This window comes from Pleurodeles waltl, chromosome 4_2 (genome assembly GCF_031143425.1).
Source record: "Pleurodeles waltl isolate 20211129_DDA chromosome 4_2, aPleWal1.hap1.20221129, whole genome shotgun sequence".
In the NCBI taxonomy this organism is placed as follows: domain Eukaryota; kingdom Metazoa; phylum Chordata; class Amphibia; order Caudata; family Salamandridae; genus Pleurodeles; species Pleurodeles waltl.
The window spans coordinates 835,350,729-835,378,274 of record NC_090443.1 but is presented as its reverse complement, the minus strand read 5'-3'; the positions used below and the strand labels follow the sequence as shown (position 1 = coordinate 835,378,274).

At 44.4% G+C, this 27,546-nt stretch overlaps 1 protein-coding gene across 1 annotated transcript in view; it reads right to left on the bottom strand.

Annotated features, from left to right (window-relative positions):
- Positions 1-2,812: 2,812 nt before the first annotated feature.
- LOC138293951 (uncharacterized protein C1orf87 homolog) overlaps positions 2,813-27,546 on the bottom strand; it is a 110,632-nt gene continuing 85,898 nt past the window's right edge. The window contains exons 7-8 of the mRNA XM_069233219.1: positions 22,600-22,750; positions 2,813-2,929 (exon numbers count right to left, since the gene is read on the bottom strand). Of these exons, the coding sequence (XP_069089320.1) occupies positions 2,813-2,929; positions 22,600-22,750 (268 nt within the window). The remainder of the gene's footprint in view (positions 2,930-22,599; positions 22,751-27,546) is intronic.

Here is a 27,546-nt window from a genome sequence, read left to right as displayed (position 1 = left end):
AGGAAGCCTGCTCTTCCCTGCATCTGATGCACCTCACATCTGGGGCTAAGCCTATTTTGAAAAGTTGTAAAAGATTTCGATAAATGTGGTGTAAGTATTTAATGTGTATGAGTTGCAATCTGTGGTTGGGGGAGAGGCGCTATAGTTGGCTGCAGCAATAGTCCCATTGTTTGTCTGAAAGTGTTTAGGAGAGGTCTGTATCCCACCTTGCACGGACACCTGTTATGAAAGGCGGGGCACACGCCAGAGTGGAAGTATAAAGACAAGTGATCAGGAGGCCGGGGGCGGGGACAAGAGTATGATTTTTAATGGTGGTAGTCTGGGAGGCGCAGCAGTAAAGGTGGGGTGTAAGGTGCGGCATGTTGCCGAAGTTGGTAGTACAGCAGTACGTCTAGCAGTGTGTGACTGGCGCCCTCTACCTCAGGTAGTTGTGTGATAAATTGGCCTTCTAGGTATATATTGGCAAAGACAGAGATTTTAAGTTTAAGAGCAAGTACCTTGGTGCTGTGCCCCTGAAGTGGTGGATTAATTGGGTTCTCAAATAGTGAGATGGATGGTGCGTATATTAGGGGTAGTCCAACCCATCTGCGTAGGCCCTCCAATGCCCAGTGCACGCAGGTGACCGCTTTAATTTCAGCTCTAGGTGTTTTATAGTGGATGAACAATGCTCTCTTGAGGGGGCATGGTGCTGCTCTATCTTTCTCTATGGTGGCGTGCGGTTGAAATGGGGTGGGATGCACCCAGAAGTGGAGAAATTGCGCTTGTGCACAATAAGCGTAAAGTCTCATGTCTAGTCCCCCCAGACCATGCTTCGCTGGTGGTAGAGTGAGAAGCTCCCAGGATGCAATGGGCTGCTTGCCTGCCAGACACAGATTGGATTTTAAACGTTTAAGGAAGGAGGCAGTCAGGGGAAGGGAAATATTGAGGAACAGATAGAGAAATTTGGGAAGGATCACCATCTTTGCTAGAGAGATGCGGCCTGTGAGAGACAGTGGGAGGCAAGACCATGATGGTATCCTGTCCTCCAACCAGGTCACCACCCTACCATAGTTTGCCTGCCACAAAGTATTGATGTCTCGGCTAAGCCAAATGCCTAGGTAATCGACCGGCTTTTCTGCCCATTGAAGGGGAAATTCAAAGGGGAAAGGCAGAGTCTCATCCCTAAGGGGGAATAGCACTGATATCCCCCAATTGATCTGCACGCCTGAGTAGCCTCCAAATCAAATCACCTCTTCTATCATGAGAGTCGGGTTGTCATGTGGGTCATGGGTATAAAGCACAATGTCATCAGCATATATTGAGATCACCAGGGCCCTGGAGTCTAGACCAATGTCCCTGTTTGCATGGTGTTGTCGAAGGCGTGCCACTAGTGGTTCCATAGCGATGGTGAACAAAAGAAGCGATAGCGGACATCCCTGTCTTATCCCACGTGTAATTTGGAAGGGATCTGATATAGTCTTATTTACACTCACTCTTGCCATTGGGAGGGTGTATAATAGACGGATCTGTTTTATAAATATGGGACTGAGACCTATTCTTGCTAAAAGGGGGAAGAGGTATGACCATTCTAGTGTGTCAAACGCCTTTGTGGTGTCCAACAAAGCAGCCATTGCCTGAATATGTGGAGCCATGTGGTGCATGTTGGCGAAGATTGTACGGAGATTATGGAATGTCGACCTGCCTGGTATAAAACCAGATTGATCCGGACTAATAATTTTAGATAGGAGTGGTAGTAACCGGTTAGCCAGCACCTTACTATATATTTTATTGTCTACGTTGATGAGAGAAAGCGGCCTATAGGAGTTGCAACACAACACTGGCTTTTCCGGTTGAGTAAGGTAACTATCATAGCCTCTCGTAGTAAAGCATCCCACATCTCCAACTTTTTAAACACACTGCACCCTGCCCTTGGGGTTAACCAGGGCCTGCCTTAGGAGTGACTTATATGTATATATGTAATAAAAATTATGTTTTGGGCCTGGCATCTGTGTACACTTGCCAGGTAGAAATGGCAGTTTACAACTGCACACACAGGCTCTGCCAGCGCAGGCTTGAGACATGTTTGAAGGGCTACTGTAGTGGGTGGCACAATCAGTGCTGCAGGCCTACTAGTAGCATTTAATTTACAGGTCCTGGGCACATCTAGCGCACTTTACAAGGAACTTACAAATACATTAAACATGCCAATTGTGGATAAGCCAATGTTACCATTTTTAGAGTACAGAACACCTACACTTTAGCACTGGTCAGCAGTGGTAAAGTGCACAGAATCCTAAAAGTCAGAACAGATGAGTCAGAAAAACAGCAGGTCACAGGGCAAAATGTTAGGGGAAACTTCGCCATGGTTGCCAGGTCTAACATACATTACCACTGTTACAGATATATTTAAACATTGTTACTTTTACAGATTGTTGCTAGGCAAAAACGTTGCATGATCTCCAAAATCTAAATTCAATTACAATTATGGCAAGAACTATGCCACTTGAAGTAAATGCAGTTGCCTTCAACAAACACATCATCGACTTTCATCATCAACATCAGATTTCATCACAACAGCAAGAGTTATATAGTTGGAAAGCACAGCAGTGCTGAATGTAATTTATCACATCTTAGTTTTCATGCAAAATTAGGACAAAGGTTCATAAATCTGGTTGATGACATGAGTATTGACCAAACATTCTTCCATGTAAGGGGTACTCTGTGTCTGCACTGTACTGTTCAAAATGAACGACACACAGAACCATGTAACAGGCAAATTCACATTGTACTGATTCCATTTGCACATCTATTGTGCTACAAATTATATATACTATTAATAAGCATTCACTTGCCTTATTTTGCCTTTCACACACACATGTGGGCTGCAGAGAACTTCTTTGAGCAGCAGAGGAGAGATAGTAAGTCCATGCTGCTGACAGACCAGCACAATCTGAAAAATATAACGGATGTATTAGCCTAAAAACGTTAAGGGAGTGGAACCACCAGGAGACACAACTACGGTTATTACCCATGCTGCTGGATAGAATACTGTGTTCAATAACGCAGTGATGTAATGCAATTTTATTTTTCATTTGTTGCATCAGACCACTTATTTTGAGGTATTTCAAATGTGCCATGCCACCCACGCCTCGCCTATGACCTGCCAAAGCCAATTAACACACTGTTTTAGTTGGTTCCATATTATCTGAAAGGGCTTTGAAATGCAAAGAAGCATGAGTGCTAGATACCACCGCCAAGCCAAACCCACTCACAGGAAAAAAAATCAAATCCCACCCAATTCAAGCCAACAGAGAGCTGGCTTGTACATTGTTTGAGGGTGGTCTATTAAAACTACAACCTATGCAGAGGGCTGTCTCTAGTTTAAATCTTGTGATACAAAATGACATTGTTAGACTTTTCATCATTGGTGTGGTCTCCCTTAACCTTTTGCCTCTGTTCCCCAGTTTGTTGATGTGTGCTGTTTTTGTTAGCCTGGGCACTTCACCACTGCTAACCAGTGCTAAAGTGCAAGTGCTCCTTTACAAAATGTGTATGTAATTGGCTTATCCATGATTGCCATATTTGATTTATTAGTAAGCCCCTAGTACAGTGCACTAGAGGTGCCCAGGGCCTGTAAATCAAATGCTACTAGTGGGCCTGCTGTACTGGTTGTGCTACCCACATAAGTAGGTCTGTAATCATGTCTCAGACCTGCCACTGCAGTGTCTGTGTTTGACGTTTTAACTGTAAATTCAACTTGGCAAGTGTACCCACTTGCCAGGCCTAAACCTTCCCTTTTCTTACATGTCAGACACCCCTAAGGTAGGCCTTAGGTAGCCCCAAGGGCAGGGTGTAGTGTATGGTTACGGTAGGACACAATTTAAAAATACATCTTTTAGTGAAGTTGATTTTAAGATTGTGTGTTTGAAAATGCCACTTTTAGAAAATGAGCATTTTCTTACTTATACCATTTCTGTGACTCTGCCTGTTTGTGGATTACCGTCTGGGTCAGTTTGACAGTTGGGCTGGTTGCACCTCACACCAGACAGTGACACAGAGGGAGCTGGGGTGTAGCCTGCATATCCTGATGAGCCATCTGTGCTAGGAGGGGGGGAGGTGTGTCCACTCACACCTGAAAGGGCTGTGCCTGCCCTCACGCAATGTAGTCTCCATGCCCCTGGTGAGTGTCTGGGACCTGGCCTGGGCAAGGCAGGATTTCACATTCAAAAGAGACTTTACTTTTAAGTAGGCCTACTTCAAAGGAGAAATTGGGTATAAGAAGGGCACCCAAAACCACAGACTTTAGAACACTTCTGGAAACAAGAGGAACCTCTGCCTGGAGAAGAGCTGAAGAGCTGAGGAAGAAGAGCTGCCCTGCCTGTGACTGTGCTTTGTGGAGCAATCTTGCAGTTGCTGCTTCTGCCAGAGTAAGAGGGCAAAGACTGGGCTTTGTGTGCCTTCCATCTTGAGAAGAACTCTCCAAGGGCTTGATTTAGAGCTTGCCTCCTGTTGTTTGAAGTCTCAGGGACAGTAAAGACTTCTCTCTGCCAGCACCTGGCGTTTCTGAATAGACTCCTACTCTGCCCTCTGGTGCCCATCCAGTTCCTGGGACCCTGAAAGGAGAAGCTGGCAGCCTGAGAGGAAGAAATCCACGCACAGAGTGCAGTGCAGGGAAAAGATTGAAACTACTCCGATCTGCGGCTGAAGAAATGACGCGCCACAGGCTCTGTGGCTGAAAATCGACACTCGCCGGAAAACACGACCGACGAATTGACGCACGGAGCTGGAGAAACGACGCGTAGCATCGCTGACGGGGACTCGGAGATCGAAACCCACGCTGTGTGGTTTTTGGATTATCGTGCGGCTGGATTTTCGATGCAAACACCACTGGTCGTGTAAAAACAATGCAAGGCCTGCCCGGACCCGAGAGTGCTGACTGGATTGACGCATCGCTCACCTGCAGAGAGAAGAAACAACGCACCCTGACCCGACAAAAGGAGAAACGGCGCACGGTCTCGCTAGTGATTGGAATCAACACATCGCAAGCCCTTTTTGACGCACACTTGCCCGTGCAGGTTATTTTTGACGCACCCAACGTACATTTTCACGCTAATAGTGTTAGTGTGCGTTTTAAACTACATAAAGACTCTTTTTGCTTTTTAATTGATGACTTGACTTGTGTATTGTGGATTTATTTAGTTTTGGTCTTGTTTTGTTTAGATAAATATATTCTATATTTTTAAACTGGTGTTGTGTCATTTTGAGTGTTTTCATTAAGTTACTGTGTGTGTTGGTACAAATACTTTACACCTAGTACTCTGAAGTTAAGCTGACTGCTCTGCCAAGCTACCAAGGGGGTAAGCAGGGGTTATCTGAGGGTGATTCTCTTTTACCCTGACTAGAGTGAGGGTCCTTGCTTGAACATGGAGTAGCCTGACTGTTAACCAAAGACCCCATTTCTAACAGACATGAATTGTATTTCTCTCTTAGAGTGCTCATAAAGAACGTGAATCAAGGGTCTGGCAACCGAGACATCATAGGAACAAGGTTTGAGCTTCATTGAAAGGCATTTCTGAAAGTGACAACAGAGACCAGCTTTCTTGCAACCCATCAATGTAATTTTGAGTGAAGGTTGCAGATGTTAATTCTTTTCATGATGTCCTGTTGAAATCAGTCATTCAGTACTACATGCGCTCGAGACTGCTGGAGTTTACTCAAATAGCCCGTGCTCGGAGATTGGAAGTCCACTTAGTGGTTTAGTATTTCGAGAAAGAGTAAGGGAATTTGTTAAAATTAGTGAATTTCTGGAGCCATCCTTGGTCTTTAACTTGATGGGGGTGATTCCTGACTGACAAGGTCTTTAATTAAATTATTTGTCGATCAGAGGCAACACAACAAAGCCCAATCTAGCTCCTGACTAAGATTCTATAAATAGAATGGCAGTCTCATTGCTCGAAAGTTCAAGGTCTAAAAAGAGGTAGGTAACAGTAGTGGATGTGTGTAAAGTTTGACATTTCCTAAGAATTTGTGATTGGATTTCTTGTTTTTAACCATTTAGGGCCCGTTCAACAGACAGCCTGGGTAGTCATGGAGGAGTCTCAGCCCTGAGAATTCTCATGGGGTGATTCCGCCAGGAGTGTGGAGACTCCCGCACAACTGCAGAACTTCCACCAAGGCTGCGCAGGCTCTTGGTGATTCGGGTCCTGAGTTAATGTGTTGAAGACAGAGTTGTTCTCAAACTGTCACCAAGATGACTGATCGATACAGCTATTGAGGGTCGATGTCATAAGGTCAGGCACATTGAATTGAAGCTGATGAGATGGATTTGATGCTTATTATTTTCCAATCAAGGACACATAGTTGCCCTGTATATCGAAGCAAATATATTTGAGAGTTTTGAGCACGGCAGAGAGTTGCAGAATGGCGTGGTGACATCGCATTTAGCTCTTTCTAGCAGAATGCTTATCCGTGTGCCCGAGGAGTACATATAGTAGTATAAACAATAAGGGTGTGGCAACCTAGAGTTTTATTTAAATAATAAGCTGGGGGAGAGGAAGGTCACGAGGATTACTGCGTAGATGATAGAACATCTGGGTCTGGGGGTGATGACATTCATGCACTTTGGTTGCTCTAAGTGTTGCCTGTAGGTGAATCAATCAAGGAAGGATCGTTTGATCCCCTTGTCTTGAATGGCAAAAACAAACTAACAGGATTGTACGTTGTGGTGTTGCGCAGGACGTTAATACTCCAACGCAGTGCACACCATGAAGAACACACACACAGATACTGGGTTTCTGGCCACGCTGGAAACTTCCCGGGGCAATTTGTTAACATGTACCCGTTATGTCACGGGCACAACCATTCAGCCGGCAAGGCAGAGTGAACGTGACACAACCCCTGTTTACTCATAGTGATTGGAACACCACAACAGTGAAATACAACATTCCTCCTTAACCCAACGAAAACATAAAATAAAAATAAAACAATCAGCACAGAGCATCAGAGGATACATTAATACATTTCAGAGTTTACTCCAGCACAAACCCTGGTAAACATGTGGAAATCGATGGTCGAGGATGCAACTGATATCTCTCGACACCACGTTTCAGCGGTGCAGGAGTAGCGACTAGTTCACAAGGTCCTTCCCGAACAGGTGATGCATGTTGTTCAGCACTCTGTGGACCCACCTCTGAGCGACGTGGAGAAGGATGAACCACACAATCCATTGACTGTCCAGGAGCCACAAGGACACCACCAGAAATATCAGCAGCCCCAGAATCACCATTGTCACCCGAATCCTCAGACATGGTCTCATCCATGTTTGCCATGTTCAGATCCGGCAGCCTAAATAGTTTGAAAAATGAAATGTTCCTCATGATGTTTTCCTGATCTTTACGAGCAGACACCATGGTACCTTTGATGGCACTTACAACCCATGGGTCCTTTTCAAATGGTAACAGAAATGTACTCGCTGTCCTTCGGTTCTTAACTAGGACAAGATCACCAATCTGGAATTCTCTTTGTTTGGCTCTTCTTTTCTGTGACACCTATTTGTGTTTTCTTCTCCTTTCAGACAACGCCTTTGCTGCTCTGTCAATGACTTGTGAGGATTCACCCACATGAAGGATGGTGTTCCCAACCATCCGATTCATGCATAAAGTGCTCAGGGGAACCCCAGTGGTGACATGAGGAGTGAGACGATACTCCTGAAGAAACATATATATTGCACAATCCACATTCTCACTATTGGACACGGCAATTCTCAAAACTTTATTGTGAGTTCTCATAAAGCATTCTGCTTCTTCATTGGCATGAGGCCAGTGTGTTGTGTTCATTCTGTGAATAATGCCAAGAGATTTCAGGAACTCGGCAAATTTCACGCAAAAGCCCATGAGTGGCCACTACCTTTTCAAGTCTAGGAATAGTTTGGGAAGCAGTGATAGAGTTGGGATATTGGGAAAAATCATCAATCACTACAAACATGTGGCAACCATCAGGTAAACTCCCAAAATCCACACTGGCTTTAAGCCAAGGCACAGGGTAAATTGTCTCCGTGTGGATAGGTGGGGGAGGTTCCGTAGAACCAATAGCTTGGCACATGGAGCACTGACGAACCACTCTTTCCGGTTGTTTATCCAGCCCTGGAAACCATACCTTACTCCTTAACCGTGATTTGGTTTTAACCACCCCTTGGTGTGAGGAGTGGGCCAATTCAACCCCTTGAGGCTGTAGGGAGGCTGGAACCACAATCCTCAGAAACCTCAATAGGCATTCATCCAGAGATATGGCCAGTTCAGGTCGAACTTTGTGTAGCGGGGACAGTATCAGGCGGGCCTCAACAGTTCTACAAGCCACTTTGTGGAGAATATGATGACATTTCCCAGAGGTTATCGCTGACATGACCAATTGAAGACACTCATCATTTGTGGTGGCTGTTTTGATCTCCTCCAAGGAGATGGGCAGAGGTCATGAGCGTTCCACCACCAAACGCACATATTCCTCCACATCATCAGCATCAGAGACCTCTATAGGAGTGGTCAGCCTAGCATGTCGAGACAAGTAGACAGCAGGGTTCAGATAGCCAGGCCGATACACTACAGAGAAACAATAGTCTTGTATCTGCAGGATCCTCTTTTCAATTCTAGGAGGTGGTTTAGAGGAGGATCCATTGAAAAGAGGGATGAGCGGCTTACGATCAGTGTGGACTGTGAATGCCTGTCCATATAAATACAAATGAAAATGGCGACAGCCCCAGTGAACAGCAATAGCTTAGTTTTCTATCTGGGAATACCACTGCTCAGTGTCAGTGAGTGCACGGCTTCCATAAGCCACTGGAGCCCATCCTCCATCTCGTTGTTTCTGAGAAAAGACAGCTCCAAGACCAGTTTGGCTTGCATCAACTGACAGTTCTGACTCCCTCTCAGGGTCAAAATACACTAGCGTTGTATGTTCAAATAGAGCCGTCTTGGTAGCCTGACAAGATGCCTCCTGCTCAGGGCCCCACTCCCACGCGGTATTGGATTTGATAAGCTCTCGTAAAGGTTCCATCAAAGCAGTAAGATTCTTGATGAAACGGCCACAGTAATTGACCATTCCCAAGTAACTACGAACACCTGATACATTGGTCGGAGCTGATGCCGATTGAATGTCTTGTACCTTATCCGGATCTAGTAGGACTCCTTCTCCTGAAAACCGATAGCCGAAGAAGACCACTTCACTCTGTAAGAACGCACATTTGTCACAGTGGTCACAGTTCTTGAAGACGCTTATAATTGGCTCTCAGACGGTCAAGATGCAGCTCAATAGTGGGCACGTGTACCAGAATGTCATCACTGCCATTGATGACTCCTGGCAGCCCAGCAAGCTCCCCTTGAATGACATCCTGAAACACCTGCACCATGCTGGATATCCCAAAACTGAGGTGTTTATACCTCCTCAGGCCGACATGGGTAGACAAGGTAGTGATGGCCCTTGAGTCAGGAGCTAACATCAGCTGATGATATCCTGCTCGCAAATCCATTTTAGAGAACCATCTCGAGCCGGCCACCTCAGCAACAATGTCATCGACTGTAGGTGTCAGATGTTGTTCCCTTTTGATGGCCAAATTGGGGAGGCGCATTACCACACAGATCCTGACCTCGCCAGGTTGCTTGGGTTTTTGGGCAAACATGACCGAAGATACCCACTGTGTGGGGCCCTCCACCTTTTCAATAATGTCTGCTTGCTCCAACTTCCTCAATTCAGCTTCAACCTTTGGACATAAATGAAAAGCCACTCAGCGATGTTTCAGCGCCACCGGCTGAACAGAATTGCCAATGTGAAGATGTATTGAGTGATCTTTCAAACATCCTATCACTTCAAACAGATGTCCACACTCCCCAGATGTACACTGAAAGCAAAGGATACAAGATGTAGTTGCCCTGCCGTTTTACAGCTCAACAGCATCCCAGACCCATCTTGGTCAGATATACTTTGGTGCGTGTTGATTGGCCTTCATGAGATGTATTGGTCGTAAAGACTCCTGCCAGTGGTAATGGTGTAGTGGACCCAAAAGCATATACTTGGGTGGAAGTGGATAGTAGATGTGGCTGTATGGGAATGGTCTGCAGCACCGATTGTGCCAGAATGTTAATAGATGCTCCTGTATCAATCAACGCGGGGACCTGGTGACCAGACAGGAGCACTGTGCATCTCGGTATGAGCCTTCGGGGACATCCTCCTGGCTGCATTGCATGCACGATGTGGACTGTTCCCTCCTCTTCATCAGTATCACCATCATCCATATCATCACGAAGCCCCTTGGGTACCAATTGTTGTACCAGATTGACAGGTTTGGATTTTTGTGGCTTGTGACGGTCAGACGAACAGCATACCTTAGCAAAATGATGCATCTTATTGCAACTGGAGCATTTCTTGCCTTGGGCAGGACACCTTGATGAGGGTACAGGCCACCACATGAAAAACATGTACGGGTGCTTGATGCAGGCTTTTGATGAGCTCTCTTCTTGTCTGCCCCCACTGAGGTCACCATGTTCACAGGTTCTGTTTTGATCTGGCTCTGCAGAGCAGTGCCCATCCGCATCTTTGATAGCTCTTTGGATCGACCCAAAGTAAGAATGTTTGCCAGTGGCATTCCGGGCACCTGCAGGATTTATTTTAGTTTAACAGAGGCACAGCCCTGTATGAACTGAGCCCGGTCTTCATCCTCCACATCAGGTAAGGTACAAGTACTTTCAAGTTCTTTAAGCCATGCTTAAAAAGTATCAATGGATTCCTTGGGTAGCTCAGTAAGAAACGTTCATAATCCGGGTTGGCAAGAGGTTCGAAGTGTGTAGCTAGGGCCCTTTTGAGTGACTGATAATTGGGAGGCGGTCCTTCTTCAACCACAGATTTGCTCAGTTTATGAATGGCAGCACCCCCTAGATGTGACAGCATAGGACGGCATTTGTCGTTATCCTGCGCTATTGCCGCAAAGTAGGTTTCCAGATGTGCTACCCATTCCTTCCACTTGCAGGTTGTGCAAAGGGTGGACCCTCTATGACAAAAGGTTCCAGAACCGGGGCAGACACCGTCGCGCGTTCCAGATTCGGGTGTAGAGGATGAAGGTATGGCAAAAATGGCAAATGCCTCCGATTACTGTTGGCAAACAGTCATGTGAGATGAACACAGACAGCGCACAGATGCAACAAATACTCTGGGAGAGAAAAAAAAATCCCTTGGCTGGCTACATGGAGACACCTTCCTCTGTGATGTGGCAGGCCAAACTGTTACATATGTAATTTATGGATCCACATATATTATCACATGGGCTCCCCCAAAGGCCACCCCCAGCATGCAGTAAAACGGAAGGAACACACCAGTATCTCAAAGCAGGGCCGTGATGAGCATTTGATACTTGGCTGCACAACTAGAAAAGTCCACAATGACACCCCCCCACTGTATACAAGAAGCAGCATTGCACAGTTTATCATGGGGAACGGCAGAAAGGGCAATGCTCATTGGAGCAGACATCCTTCAGGCCTGGCAACATGTGGAAAACTGAGCTCGTGTAGCTCAGTGAAGGAAACTCACCAGCAGATGGAGTTGCGGGGTGTGCCCTAAGGTCATAGAACTGCTGATCCCGAATGCAGGGTCGGGGCGCAGAAAACAAAAGCCTGGCCATGAAGGAGGGAGCCAGCCTGGGCACGCAGCGGGTGAGCGGATGCATTGCAGGTGCACTCTGCCCCAAACCGCGTCACGGGGCAGCAGGAACAGCACCAGCTCCAGAAAGGAAAACACTTGACCAGCCGATGCAGGCACGGGGCGTGAGAAGAGATACCAGCTTCCTCATCACCAATTTGTGGTGTTGTGCAGCGCGTTAATACTCCAACGCAGCACACATCATAAAGTACACAAACACACATACTTGGTTTCTGGCCATGCGGGAAACTTCCATGGACAATTTATTAACATGTACCCGTTACATCACGGGCACAACCATTCAGCCGACAAGGCACGGTGAATGTGCCACAACCCCTGTTGTAACAGCCCAATAGTGAAACACAACACATACCAATGATAATTTTGCCTAGGTTAACTTTTCTGTCTCGATAGAGGTAATTTTAGCAGTTGTTCAGAGTGCATGTAATTCACATCAAAAACAGACATAGAGATTGAGGCCCTCAGCATGACTTTGCAGGGAGGCAGAGGCCGCCTGTCAAACTCCTGCATCGGGATGACAGCATATGTGGCTGTCCCTCTGCGGTACCTACTACGAGTTTCCTGGTGGGCAGGCAGGCGGAAACAACATTTCTGTCTGCCGGCCCAGCTGAAAACACACCACAACATTGACGCCAGTTCGTAATAGAGCTGGCGGCAATGTTGCGGTGCGTTGAGTGTGACAGCACCTGTCGCGCTGTTCACTGCCCATTTTTGGGGCAGTGAAAAGCGTGATTGGGCTGTCCATGGGGGCCTCTGCACTGCCCATGCCAAGTGCATGTGCAGTGCAAGGGCTCCCATGGGGCCCCGGAACCCCTTTTCTGCCAGCATTTGCATGGCAGTAGGACCACCATGCAAAGGGTAGTAGAAACGCAGGTTGTAATGGAGAGGGCAGCGCTGCACTGGGGGATTGAAGGACATCGGCTGGCAGCAACCTGGCAGTGCCAGCGGTCGGACCGTGGCGGCTCCGCCACAGTCATAATGTGGCGGTCGGATCGCCACCGCGAGTCTGGCGGTCCATGAACAGGCAGACTCATAATGAAGCCCTGAGTTCAAGTCAGTCCCTTTTACAAATAGCCTTTTTTAGATCTGACTTCTTCAGTCACTTGTTGAAAAGAATCAATCTCATTTTTGATTAGGCCAGAGGAGATTTCAGGCTCACTATTTGCGGCTGAATAGCGGGTGCATTATTTGGCAGTGTATAGACTGTGAAGCAAAGAGTACACAAATATCAGTGGAGGAACATTTGTGGTCCTAAAGGTGTTTCCACACTCTGATTGATGCAGAAACAACACTAATTTTGCTCCTAAATATGTTTTTGCGCTTAAATGTGAATTGTGCTTATCAAAGTGTTTCCACGCTCCTCCAGATTTGAACCAAGTAAAACCTCAATGGGATATTGCACCTAAATGTGATACCAAAATGCTCCTGCACAAATGATGATTTTGAACCCTAAATGTGATTTTCCTACAGGTTTTCTACATTTTTACTGATGTGCGGAACTCAAGGGAGTTTTCCCACCTCAATCTGCTGTCAATCTAATAAACTATCGTGCTGATGCACACAATTTCCACATAATATGACATTTTCCCTTTGTGGTTTTTCTCTGTAAAGTAATTTTACAACCAAATATGATATCATACTGTAGATTGATTTTGTACCTAAATGTGTTTTTCCTAATAAATTTAAAGGTGTACCTAAATGTTATTTTGCAGACGTGATTTGCACCCCATAGGTTTTTCAATGCTTAACTTGAAGTTGTAACATGAGCAATTTTCCCCTCAAAAACTGTTAAGCAAATATGAGTTCATGCAGAAGTTCACATTTTACATCTAATAACAACTTTTTTAAACAATTGCTGTTTATTTTATTTTCTGTTTTATTGTCACAAGTCTGTACCCACTGATATAGTATACTTACAAAGTCTTATTCCAACAACATGACTGTGAAGGATTAAAATGTGCGCAGGTCCAAAATTTCAGTTAATGAATGAAATATCTCACACACCGTGGAAACAAAAGCAATATATGAAAAAGAAAAACTATTAAAGAAATCAACTCTACTGCCAAACTGTAAGAAATTGGGTTATTTTCAAGGGAATAGAAGCCAGAAGGTTAACTGTGTCTAACCCTTTGGTAGCTTGACACAAAACAGTCAGGCTGAACGTAGAGACAATGCAGGGCACAAAGAGCAATAAAGTGAAAACACATCACAAGAAAAAGCCCCCAAAATTGTATAAAATTAGAGTACATTTTAACAAATAAAATGTTACCAGCATGACAAAAATCCAATCAGTATAATTGTAGAAATATATATTTTTTAATTTTTGAGTGAAAATATGTCTTAAAGAACAAATGCCACTCGTGGACTTCTGGTCCACTAGACTGGGGGAAAGACAGGATGACCGCAATGGAGTGTGGGCTGGACAGAGGGACCAGATTAGTCCCACTAAAATGTTAGCTTCTAAGTCTGTCACAAAGAGTTCCATTGGTGGTGGAAGAGCCAGCAAGAGGAGGATGAGTGTTATGGATTGTTGCCACTGTTGCGCGAAGAACAAGTCAGGTGTCATGGACAGCCATTGCTATAGCCTTGAGTTGGCAGTCATTGTAGGCTTCAGTGCAAAGTGCAGGCCTTGCCTTGCTGTACTCCTCAAACTGTCATTGTGGAAGGAGCAGGTTTCACCAGGGCTTAGCATTGGCATTCATTGCGGGTGGCAGAGTTTTGGCGTGAGCAGGCCCATCTGTAGTCATGAGGAGCCCTACTTCAGGGTTTTCACCTTTTCACCTTTTCTTCTTTGCAGGAGCTTCCACGGATGCTAGCCAAGGGTCCAGGACCTGGCGTGGGTACCTGTTGGGGATTAGGACTCAGTCCAGCAGAGGCCAGCAGCAGGTTTCAGGCGGGTCGAGTTGTAGGTTCAGTGGCAGCAGGTCAGCTGGGCAGTTGCAGGGAGGCCTCTGAAGCTTATTGCGTTTCTGTAACTCACACAGATCAGCCAACTGAACTTTATATTCAGCCAGGGTAGCCTGGGATGAAGGAAATCATGTCCAGTCTTCCTTCTTAGACAGCAAGGCAGCCCTTCAAGCAGCAGATCAGTCCTCTTCTGTAACTTCCATAGTCCAGGGGTGTACTGATGTTAGACCTGGCATTCTCAGGGTGGTCTTACCCCAGACTTTTTGCCTTTTAGCTCCTGTTTTGCTGCTGTATCTTTTGTTTGGCCTTATGACTTTGAGCACATTACCTCTGTTAACCACTGCTAAAGTGAATGTAATTCTTCCCTAACATGGTAACATTGGTGCATACACAATTGGCATATTTAGTTTACATGTACTTCCCTTGAAAAAATGGTATACCATATACCAAGGTACTGTAAATTAAACACTACTTGTGGGTCTGCAGCACTGGTTGTGTCACCCACTCAAGTAGCCGTATGTATCATGTTTCAGGCCTGCCACTACAGAGCCTTTATGGTCAGTGTCACTGCCACCCTGACTTGGCATTGAAAACCTGTGACCAAGCCCTAAACTCCCCTTATTTACATATGTCACACGTAAAGGAGGACCTAAGTAGCCCATAGGGCAGGCTGTCATGTAAGTGAAAGGTAGGGCATGTACATTTAAGTTTTTCATGCCCTGGTAATGAAAATCTCCCAAAGACATTTTTTATTACTGTGAGGACTGCCCTGCTCATAGGCCAGCATTGGGAATTTCTTATAATACTTTTATGCTGTAGTTCCTGATCTAGAGTAGCTGCATCATGTTTAGTACAACTGGAATGGTAATAATAATTCCTCTTTAGTGGTCAAGTCAGAGTTATTACTACTATTTTAGAAATGCCACTTTTAGAAACTGGGCATTTCTCTGCTGCCATTGTGCCCAAAGCCTATCTTCAATCCACATTTGGGTAACAGTTACACTTGTGCATTCCCGTCAGCCACCCACAACACAGGATTCTCAACTGCATCTACATTCATCTGCATACTGATGGGTCTTCCTGGGGAGGAGGTTGGAAAGGGGTCACACTTACACTTCAAAGGGTAGTGACCAGAGTCCACACACAGGGGCTGATTACCTCCCACTGATAGCCTGGAGCTGGGGCTGGGCTGAAGTGGGGAACCTGTGCACTTTACAGAAATCTTTTGAAGTCATCCCCCACATCAAAGGCACTTTCTGGTATAGGTACTGGTTCTTTGACCCCCCCCCCAAAACAGTACACTTCTAGACTTAAGGAACTCTGCTGGGGTAAAGACTGCTGTGTGCCAGGATTGTCACCCTGCCAGACCTGACTATTCCCAGGAACTGCTGGTCTAACCTGTTGTGCTACCCTCCTGCATGCTGATCTCTTCCCTGCACCCTAAGGACTAATCATCTCTCCCAGCATATCTCCAAGTGCTTGATGACTTGCCTCCAGTTTTAATTGAGGGCCTTTGGGACATCAAAGACCCTGTCGCCCAGTAGAAATACCATCTGGGCCTACCATCGCCAAAAAGGGTGAGTGTGGTGCTCTCCCTGTGACCATTGTGACTGAGTGCTGATCCTCAGGGCTTGCTATCTCACTGCTGGAGATTAAGGCGGCACAAGGATCACTTGCACCTGTTTGCACTATTCAACGTACTGCCCGACTGGGCCACTAGCGCTGCGCCACGGCCCACTTATCCCTGTGTGAGCCATGCACGAGTGCAACCCAGACCCATATTGCAAGCTTTGTGGGTATGGGCACCGGCAACAAGGACTCCAACTGCCCGGCCCACCTGCAGCACAGAGAGCCGCACAGCAGCGTGCTCCGATCCGGGCTCACAGACAAAGAGAGAGAGAATGCCACCCTAAACCTCTGCCTAGGAGCGCACGGGCATTCCAATGCTACAAACAGAGAACAGCAACTGTGCAACTTGTTTAAGGGGACAGCAATGCGACCAGCTCCACAGAGAACCCGGTAGTCTTAGTGCTTCAGCTGCAATCTCTGCAGAGAAAGGACCAACACTTTTGGCAATTTTAATCTCATACTTGGGCCGGCCGTTCTGACTAGCTCTCACTGCACTACCATTGGGGAATACACGTACTCTTTCAGAAATACCATAATGGCTCTACAATGAGCCTGTGCAAATTATACTTAATCTAGACATCCCTTGGAAAGTAAATGTCCATTGGATTTTTTTCATTTTGGTCTTGATTTGCCCAGATAAAGAATTTCTATTTTGCTATAAAACCTGACTAGACTCTTTTTGTGGTGTTTTTTACTGTGTGACTGTGCGTGTGTTGTACAAATACTTCACACATTGCCTTCTAAGTTAAGCCAGCCTGTTCTGCACCAAGCTATCAGAGGGTTTGCTCATGTATCGACTCTCCCTGATTAGGACTGTGGCCCCTACTTGGACAGGGTGCATACCTCTTCCAAGTAGAGACCCAATTTCTAACATCTGATGAGTGGCTATGGAGGGCCAATATTTAAACGTGGTGTCAGCCTTTGTGTGTAGGGAGGGTCCCTGTTCTACCCCCATAGATGGGTCTGGAATGTTGTTCCCCAGGCCAAGGCTCTAAACTAAGGTGACAAAAGACAGGTCATGCCCCTGTCTGGTTCCTTTGTGTCTTCTGTAGATAAAGCCCTTTGAAGTTTAAGTGGGGCCAGGTACGGCTCCTCACCAGGCATCATGTCAGGATGGCCCATCTTGCTAACACTTAAGTCTCCTTTGTGTTGCTGTCTGGGAGCAATACACACACACCAATGGCAGAGCCATTCACAGTCATGTGACCCAGGACCTAGGCAGAAGGCACAAATGGTTGGGACAAGAAAACAGCAACTTTCTAAAAGTGGTATTTTAAGGATTATGACTTAAAATCTGACTATACTATTAAATTACAATTTCATTGAGTGTAAACAGCATATCTCTGTTTGCTCCTAATCTAAAGTTAGCAAATGTAATAATGTAACACTATGTTAGTAAATGGGAGCGATAGGCCATATAAGGGTGAAAAACGACTTCAGGAATTTGTTCATTCCCAGAACATGTAAGACTTGAACACACATGTCCTACCTTTTAAATACATTGCATACTGCCCTATGAACCTTTAGGGCCTACATTAGGGGTGACATATAGGTATTAAAAAGGAAGGTTTAGGCCTGGCAAAAGGTTTATTTTCCAGGTTGAAATGGCAGTTTAAAACTGCACTACAGGCTGCAGTATCATGCCTAAGACATGTTTGAAAAGGGTAATTTAATGGGTGGCACAATGAATGTTGCTGTCCACTAGTAGCATATAATTTACAGGCCCTGAGCACATGTAAAATCATCTACTAGGGACTTACATGTAAATTAAGTGTACCAATCAGATTTATGCCAATCGTACCATTTTTTTCTGAAATAATACACACGTTATCAATGGTTAGCAGGGAAAAAGTTCACAAAGTCGTAATGTCAACAAAAATAAGTTCAGTAACAGAAGGAAAAAATCTGGAGGTGTCCCTGCAAAAAGCGCCATGCTCAACACAGACCAGTACATTTTCTATGACATATTGACTCTCTTGATAAATAGTAATTGATCTAGCACATTCCAAACAAGATCTATTATCATCGCTGCTTTGTGCCCATGTGTGAACATCTGGTCCATCTATGCAGGATGAGGCATACCAACAACAAAGTTATATAATCCCGTCTTTGTAGTTGACTCTTAAACAGAAATCCTCATTGGGCAATGGCTCAACCATCTCTCATCAGTTACTTCTCATGGGGGTCTTTCATCAGTTTTACGCTTATTGTTTCCTGAATCATGTCCTGTTGATTCCTGTGCAGACAAGGTGGTGACCTCTGCTGTAGACCATTGCATACTTCGCAGATCCACTCTCCACACTCTAACCTTTGGGATCTAACCTTACTAGGCTTACTGTTCAAGGTGATATTTCTTTTGACTACCATTAAAGCGAGATCCGCAAATGTACATGTTTGTTTACTTTGTTTCATTCAATGCGTCAACCCCAATAAGTACAGCCTAGGGGTAAGATCTAACCGATCTAAATTCTCTGACATGACCAAGTATTTCACTCCAGTATTGCTTAATATGCTCACATCTCCACACCATACGGGTGGAACCTGCATTGACTGCCCTCCTTCTTGGGCAGGTGTCAGGGATTCCAGGACAATTTTTGCAAATCTAGTTCTAGGGAGGCATTTCTGGCAAAGCTAATTAATTTAGGTGAACTTAAATCTGTTTTTTCTTTTGGTGTGTTCCAGGGCCTGAAGCCAATCTTTTTCTGAGAAGGCAGTAGCTTTTAGAGTGCCCCATTTTGCACAGGGTAATCTGCATGAAATGTAGGTGCTAGGGCACAGCAAAGGCTTGTGTCAGCTTGTCTGTGCATTCCATATGTTAGTAGTATTGTGAGGGCATCCGACTGCTGGTGTTCATTCATCTTATCCCCCCTAAGTGAATGCCATCTCTCTTCTCAGTGCCTTAAACGTCAGAAACTACCCTGCGTTTATCTCATACTTCTCCATGAGTAAGTTGAGTGAATGAAATGTGTAGTTTATGAACAAATTCTCAATCTTGGTTATCTCAGAATCCATCTATCGTTTATTGTCTAGCATCTGAGCCAGTGTATGTAATCTGTGGGGGAACCATGAGTGATTTTTTTAATGTGTTATAATCAATAAAATGAGATAGTACTAAAACAGTGGGGAGAGGATAATCATTTTAACAATCGATACCCTACCCAAGGGGGATAATGGTAATCTGCACCAGAAGGGGACTGACAGTTTAATCCCAGTTACTGCCTTCCCGAGATTGCCTCTTTAAAGCTTGACAGTATCATGGTAAATTTGTACCCCCATATATTTGAATGTTTCTGTTTCCCATCTTGGAATGGTGTTTGGTATCATCAGGTGGTGTGTACCCTTGACAGGACTCAGAGGGAATAAACATGATTTGTCCCAGTTCATCCTGTGACCCAATACGTTTCTGAAGTTTGATACTATCTTCATAACACCTAGAAGCATAACCGTTAGGTTGCATAAATATGAGATGGCCTTCTGCATATATCAAGCCTATATGTGTCCCTCTGGTGAGTTTAATTCCCCATTCATCCCGCCATGTATGCAATTTGCTTGCAAGAGGTTCTACTGCAATTGTGAACAGCATCAAGGAAATGGTGCATTCCTGTTGAGTTCCCTTATTTATAGGCCATTGTCCAGAAACAATACAGCCAGAGTGGACACTGCCTGCCAAGTCGATGTATAGCAAACGGATCCTTTTGGTTACAGCACTTTGAATAAATAGGACCATAGGAGCATATCAAACACTTTTTCGATGTCAAGTGAGGTGATTGTGGGTATTCGGTGTGGAATACCCAACCCTCTCACATTCCATTTGAGATATTAATATTTGTAAGGCCTCTTGTATTAGAGTTGCAAGTAATGGGAGTGTTGCTGCCTTTATCAGCGCACTGTATATCCAGTAAGGGTACCCCCTTGAAGAGGTTTGGGGTATTGTGTGGTTGAGTCAATGCCAGAAGGTCACATAATCTGTGTATAACAATCAAAACCCGATGTGCCCTATCCAGAGCAAACAATATTCCCTCACCATTTCCACTGTCAACTCCAATTGTAACTATGAAGTTGTGCATTCTGAAATATTTCTTTTGACTAATATATTGCGGTGTGACGTACAGGACTCCCAGGCACTGAGGTGCCTGTGTGAATTGCAAGAGCATCAGATTCCTCCCTCTCTATATTATCCATACCAGTCCCTGCAAACTTACTACAAATATCTACACAGCAGAGTTCTTATTCCCATTCATGTGTCAATCATGCTACCTCACTAGAAGGTTTGTGACCCTGGCGCAATGCTGATATCACCAATGTCAATACCTTGTATTTTCCAGATGCCTCCTGCTCATTGTCTATTGGGGTCAGCAGAGAGCCCCTGAGAACTGTCATTTTCTCCACCAGCTATGCTATTTTGTAAACAGCATGTTCTTTAGGTGGTTTGCCCCATGCCAGAGGTATAACCTACCATCTTTTCTGCTTCTGTCCTGTTCTTTGATTATTTCCTGGTCCTTGGCTTTCTGTAGAGATGCCACTGCCCTGACATTCTCCCTCATAACTCACAACTCTAAGCTTTGCTGGGAATGTCTGTGAGTGATTAAGGTCCAATTGGCTTATTTTCACTTAATCTCTAAGGAGGAGCTCCTGTTTTGTTGCAAGACTGCATTATAGTCTGGGAGTACATGTACTTTATTTCTGTCAACTGTCCAGGACCCTGTTCAACAAGTCATATATAGGCTCTGATCACGAGCCTTTAAATTCAGCAACTGCACAAACATTGGTTTAGGAGTTGCCCCAGGGTTTGGGGTTCATTTGGAGATCCCATTGACCCACTCTACTGTGATGAGCTTAGAGGGATTCTAGTCATAAATGTCAATTATCAGCCATTCCTCCACAAATACTTCAGAACTGTTCCCTTAGGTTTTATCCAGCAAACCTGCCTATGAAATCTTATGGCTTCGGCAGCCTTTGGTGTCCTCTGCACTGATTTGGCGGTTCTGCGCAGTGTCCTTAAGGTCTTTCACTTGGGCTTGAAGTAACATAATGGAGGGCCTCAATACAGCTAGCTTGGATTTGTTCTCAATTATTCTTCCAGACAGCTTTTTTAGTCAGCTTGTAAGTAGCTGACTCTAAGTGGGACCAACTCTATCCTGGTTGCAGTGGTGCTAAAGAGCTCCTTGTTGCCAGCAGTATGATGTCAAAATTTCCAGAATGCTTCTCCAGAGTATTGTTGAGTACTTATATGGAGTCTCTGTTGCTGCCACCTCTGGCCACCTTTGAAGGTAGCTGTTGCTCACTCCTACTCTGTGGTTTACCTGCTAAGGGTTTCACCATACGTGGTCGCCCTAATCTCCCTATTATCACACATAAACCCCTCACAGAATGGGACCAGACAGTGTAAAATGCCCATATAAATCTAGGTTACCCTGAGCTTAGCTATTCCTAACTGAAGAGAGAGAAATACAGTGAAGGACAAAACTCATGGCCCTCCTGTTCACCGTCACTACTTCTCGCTGAGGCAATTTTTCAAACTATCTCCTACTTCAGTTCAACTATAAGCTATGCCCTAGCAACAGAGCACAAACTAATTATACGCAGGACTTCACCACCCATGGGTGTGACTCACTTGAACAATGCTTTTACTCAACTCATGCTTCATGTCAGCCATTTACTACTGCCCGGAGCACACATCTTATCCACACCCCAAAATGAATTGCTTTACATCAAACTGAAGCTGGAATACCTGCATGACGATGACAAATCTGCAAACCACACTCTCCATCTCTCTCACACGTGAACTCTTCTCTAAGGGAAAGGGACTGCTCTCTTAAGCCTAACTGGATTGCATCTCACAGGACACATCTACTCCTAAAGGGTCCAAAATGCTCAAAATCCCCAATGCTTTTTGCACACATTACATCTAACATTCCCAAAAGACTTAAATACTCATGATCACAGATCTCACAACAGATTCCAACTCCTGTTAGTACCCTCTCCACAGCTCACCATACTAAACACAATTAAAGTTTAATCTGGCCAAGCAACCAATATCACTAGGCATGATGTGGTACGTTCCTTGGACATTGGTAATCACGTATGTTAACTTCTATTTTAAATGCTCTCATTGTAAGGGCCACGAGTTATAAAATGTAATTGATTTCTCATTTGCAGTCGTTAAAAACATAGTGAGTCAGAATTCCCTGGGCATGCGATATGCCGCTTGGTGTCATCTGAACTTTATTTTATACTTGTGATACTCCCAGATTACAGTTTACTTTTCCTGTTAGGGTCACCCCTAAGGAAATTTAAGGTGAAATCTGCCCTACTTCTGTGACTTACTTTACTTTATACGTTTCTAAACTGTAATCAAAAATCAAAGGAAATGAATATACATACCTCAAAGGCTGGAAGGAGTCCAGAATGTGACTTGTCCTTGTTTAGAAAAATAAGGCTGATTTTTTCTAGATCCAATGTCCCTGAACATTCCTTCATTGCATCTCTCAAAATCTTCAAGATTTTCTCATCTGCTGCAGAAAGCGTGGTATTTCTGTTGAATAAAACTGAAGCAGTAAGACACTTTGTATTAAATATGACTGCATGAATGATCAAATGATCTGGTGAACCTTCTTGCTTGACAACATGTCACAAGTCAACACAACATTGAGGTGTAACTCGCCCCTTCAAACCTAGCCAATGCCCATAATCCCTAAACAATATCACCATCTCTCTCCCATCTTTTCAGTGGCATGGTAATGTGGAATATGATTTCCCAGCAATTTGCATCAAGTACATGCCTAAATCACTAAAACCACAGTCCCTCTTGATATACCTACCACAGATGATGCCACTCTAACAAAACGATTCCACAATCTAGACATCAAGGAGCTTCAAACTGATAACTTTTAACAACAGCACACCATGTATTAGGGTATCATAGAAGTGCAGTTACCTTATAACATATCTGGGCACAGCGGTAAAAAATGTGTGGACACTGTATATTTGTACAAGAGCTCGCACCATGTAGTGGCCAGTTATGGGGCATGCTCTGACATTGTCCAATTGAAATCCAGATCATATGATAGACTAAGGTTGGAATTTCGTCACACTTTTCAATCATTTATGCAGCTAGTAAATCAAACGTTGTTTGGAATCATTCCCAGTACTATTGAATTAAACTCTATATTCTATTTATTTTGTGTACTTAGGTTTGTACGAAGTTTCGATGGTAAAAAGAAGAAAGAGCATCAAATATAGTCATATTTAAAAATGAGATCACGTTATTGTGTACAACAAGATACAGGGATACACGGATTTGCTTGAACTAAGTAATAATCCTGTTACATTCTAGATTCCTCAGAGTGTTATAATTGGGGGATATCCATTCAACTGGAATGAGTTGCCTGAAACCTGTTTCTTTCTCCTTTTTAACCAGTGCAATGTAGGACTAAGGCTATGGGTCATATTACCTAGTGAGATCAGGAACGGGGGAGGGGGTGGTGGTTTGAGTCTGAGGTTTCCCAATAGTCTGCTGTGGACCCAACTAAAACAGATGGTGCAATGAGCTGGACGGAGAGGGGGCTACATCCAAGTTATGGACTCCAGTTTCATGGAGTTAGCTGAGTTTCAGTTGTTGCTACAATGGCCAGGGTATAACCTTGAGGTTACAGATGCATCTCCAGTGAGAAAGCTTAGTAGGTTAATGTGATGCCCTTGCTGCCAAGTCTCTCTCTCTCGCTCCCTCCCCTTCTCTTTTTTTCCACAAGGGTGTTTTTTTATATGCATTTGATGTAGCGTCAACTCCAAAGTGCAACAAGGCACTGCTCAGGGAACATTTTTAAGTAGCTGGGATATTTCAAATTTGAGCTGTAGCTCATAGAACAGTATTGTGTGCTATTCTGCTTACATTAAAAGAAGAATTTGAGGACATGATGGGAAGAATATGGTATTGCAATGTTCTTATGCAGGGAGATTTGCCCACAATAAAAAGATTTTTGGTCAAATTCTGAATCCATAATTAGAATGAAGGTCTTGCAGGTTCCAAGGTCAAAATGAGTACATATGAATATAATAAAAATAGTTTACCAAAGTGGGTGGGGATGGTGGTTATAGGAAGCTGAGTACTAGCATTTTCACAGTTCACCCACTGCAATGTTTTTGATAAAAAGGTGCCTTAAAACAACATTTGGCCATATGGAGTCTGAAGACTTAAAATGAAAACCAGTTGATTTCTTTCTCTTGCTACAAAAATAAACTTTCAAATAGGGATATTGTATTCTTTTGTCTTGCTGTCCAATCCTACCACCATCCCCTAAGAACAAATAGGGGCTAATTGAATAGGGGCTCATTGGTATAACCCCTTTAATCCCCCTTTCTATCACTGGAAATATAATTGGAGATATGTGGGAGCCTTTCTCTAAGCAGATGAGGAAAAATAAACAAGTGAAAACAGCTTTGCTAGATGCATTTTTAAACGCACAGCTTCAAATGAAAATACAAGGTGTCTGTGCGTTAACTGTTTACACAGCTATCAGATTCTAATGTTATTTATTTCCCCTCCCAGTTACGCTTGGAGAAGGGGAAACATGAGTCTTGAGGGAAATTGTTTCATGGTTTAGGGTGACAGATGACATCTTTGCTGCAGCTTTGCTGTTGAGGAAAAATCCTGGGGCAATGAGTACCACAACCCAACCTAGAGGTACTGAGTCTGAGTACCAGAATGTCCCATTTCTGGAGTGTGACACCCAACACATCCCCATTGAAGGTAAGGCCCTGGCTACGGCAATACATGTGCACAATGCCACTTGTGCTTCCTGTATGATTCGGTTAAACCCGGCATCTTTGGTTTGGTCTCCCCTGTCTTTTTTATGTCTGTTTCCCATGTTTTGACTGTGTGCTGGACTCTGTTTTTACAGTTTTTAGTACTCAGGGCACTTTACCACTGCTAACCAGTGCTAAAGTGGAAGTGCTCCCTGTGTAAATTGTATTTGTAATTGGCTTTTCCATGATTTGCATATTTGATTTACTAGTACGTCCCTAGTAAAGTGCACTAGAGGTGCCTACGGCCTGTAAATCAAATGCTACTAGTGGGCCTGCAGCACTGGTTGTGCCACCCACCTGAGTAGCCCTGTAAACATGGCTCAGACGTTTGTTGGCCTTTATAGACCTCAGACATTGTCTGTGTGTGCAGTTTTAAAATGACAGATCGCTGTGGCAAGTGTACCCACTTGCCAGGCCGAAACCTTCACTTTTAATACATGTAAGGTACCCCTAAGGTAGGCCCTAGGTAGCTCACTGGGCAGTCTGCAGTATATGTTAAAAGTGGGACATGTACTGATGTGTGTGACATGTCCTAACAGTGAAATACTGCCAAATCCGGTTTTCACTGTTACAAAGCCTATGTCTCTCATAGGTTAACATAGGGGCTGCCTTAAAATATCCTTAAAGTGAAGTTTCCCTTTGAGAGCAGATAGTGATGTGGAGTTTGGGGTCTCTGAACTCACAATTTAAAAATACATATTTTGGTAAAGTTGTTTTTTAAATTGTCTGTTGGAAAATGTAAGTTAGAAAGTGGGCATTTTCTTGCTTAAACCATTCTGTGACTCTCGCCTGCTTGTGTATTCCCTGTCTGGGTCAGACTGACAGTTGGGCTGTTTGTGACTCCCTTCTAGACAGTGACACAAAGGGAGCTAGGGTGTAGTCTGCATATCCTGATGAGCCATCTGAGCTAGATTGGGAGGAGTGGTCACTTACACCTAAATCGGCCATGTCTGCCCTCTCACAATGCAGTTTCCCACCCCTAGTGTGTGTCTGGGGCCAGGCCTGGGCAAGGCAGGATCTTGTGAACAACAGAGACTTTCCTTTAAAGTTTGTCTACTTCAAAGGTAGAAAAGGGTATAAGTAGTGGACCCAAAGCACCAGACTTTAGATCCCTTCTGGAACGAAGAGGCACCTCTGCCAAGGAGAAGAGCTGAAGAGATAAGGAGAAGTGCTGCCCCTACCTGTGACTGTGCTTTGTTGGGCTATCCTGCAGTTGCTGCATCTGCCTGTGAAAGGGGACAAAGACTGGACTTTGTGGTATATTCCTCCTTGAGCAGAATCTCCAAGGGCTTGGATTGAGCTTTCCTCCTGTTTTGAAGTCTCAGGGAGATATAAGAGTTAGTCTGCTAGCACTTGGACTCTCTGCTGAGACTCCTGCCCTGCCAAGTGGTGTCATATACAGCCCCTGGGCCCTTGAAAGGTGAAGCTGGTAGCAAAAGGATGATGCACAACCTGCAACGTGGCTGAAAAACGCCAGTCCACACGCTTTGTGGCAAAAATCGACGCATCACGGCTGGAGAAACGTCACAACACCCCCTTGTAGCTGCTGATAATGATGCAAAACCCACAGAGCAAGGTTTCCCAACACTGTGCGCCCAGATTTCTTACGCATCATCGCTAGGCGTCAAAGTTATCATGATCCTGCGCGGATCTGAGGTGCACTGTCCAGAAATCGAAGCATCGCTCTCTCCAAGGAGAGGAAAAATTAAGCATTGCCTACCCGACCCAAGAAGGAATGATGATGGCCTCACTTGTGAGGAAGGTATCAAAGCATTGCTGTCTTTTTTGACACATGCTCACCCGTGCAGATTTTTTTTTTTACGCAAACCAGGTACTTTGTATAAAATCAACGTTTCCATTGTTTTCTATGTAGTAAGACTCTTTTTACTTAGAAAATGTATATATTGACTAGTATATGTTGTATTTTTGTCATTTTGGTCTTTTTGGATTTGGATAAATATTACTTATTTTTCTAAGCTGGTGTGGTGTCCATTTTATAGTGTTTCCACTGTGTTACTTTGTGTGTTGGTACAAATACTTTACACATTGCCTTTGCTATAAGCCTGATGCTTGTGCCAAGCTACTAAGGGGGTGAGCAGCGGTTGTCTTAGGAGGGTAACTCCTTTACCATGAGTAGAGTGAGGGTCCCTGCTTCGACAGAGTGGAAACTGACTGCCAACCAGCGGCCCCATTTCTAACAGATTCCATTTCATTTAACAATATAATGTGCTGGGATTTTTTTACTTTCCACAGCTGTTTGTTTTTCTTGCAGATGATGCCACGTTTCTTGGAATACCCACCATTGTGAGGCTGGTTCAATGTCATGGATCTACCTATGTTTCTGATGCTTTGGAAACCTGTATCAGGTGCACCTTCCTATTGTGCCTTTTGCCAAGCTCATTTAAATATTTATGACGCACATGTGGAAGAAGTCAATTTCACAGAAGGTGGAATTTACCAACAACTGTTGGAGCAATCCATTCATAGATATTACCTGGATATAGCTAGCTACTAACAAAGTAGCTT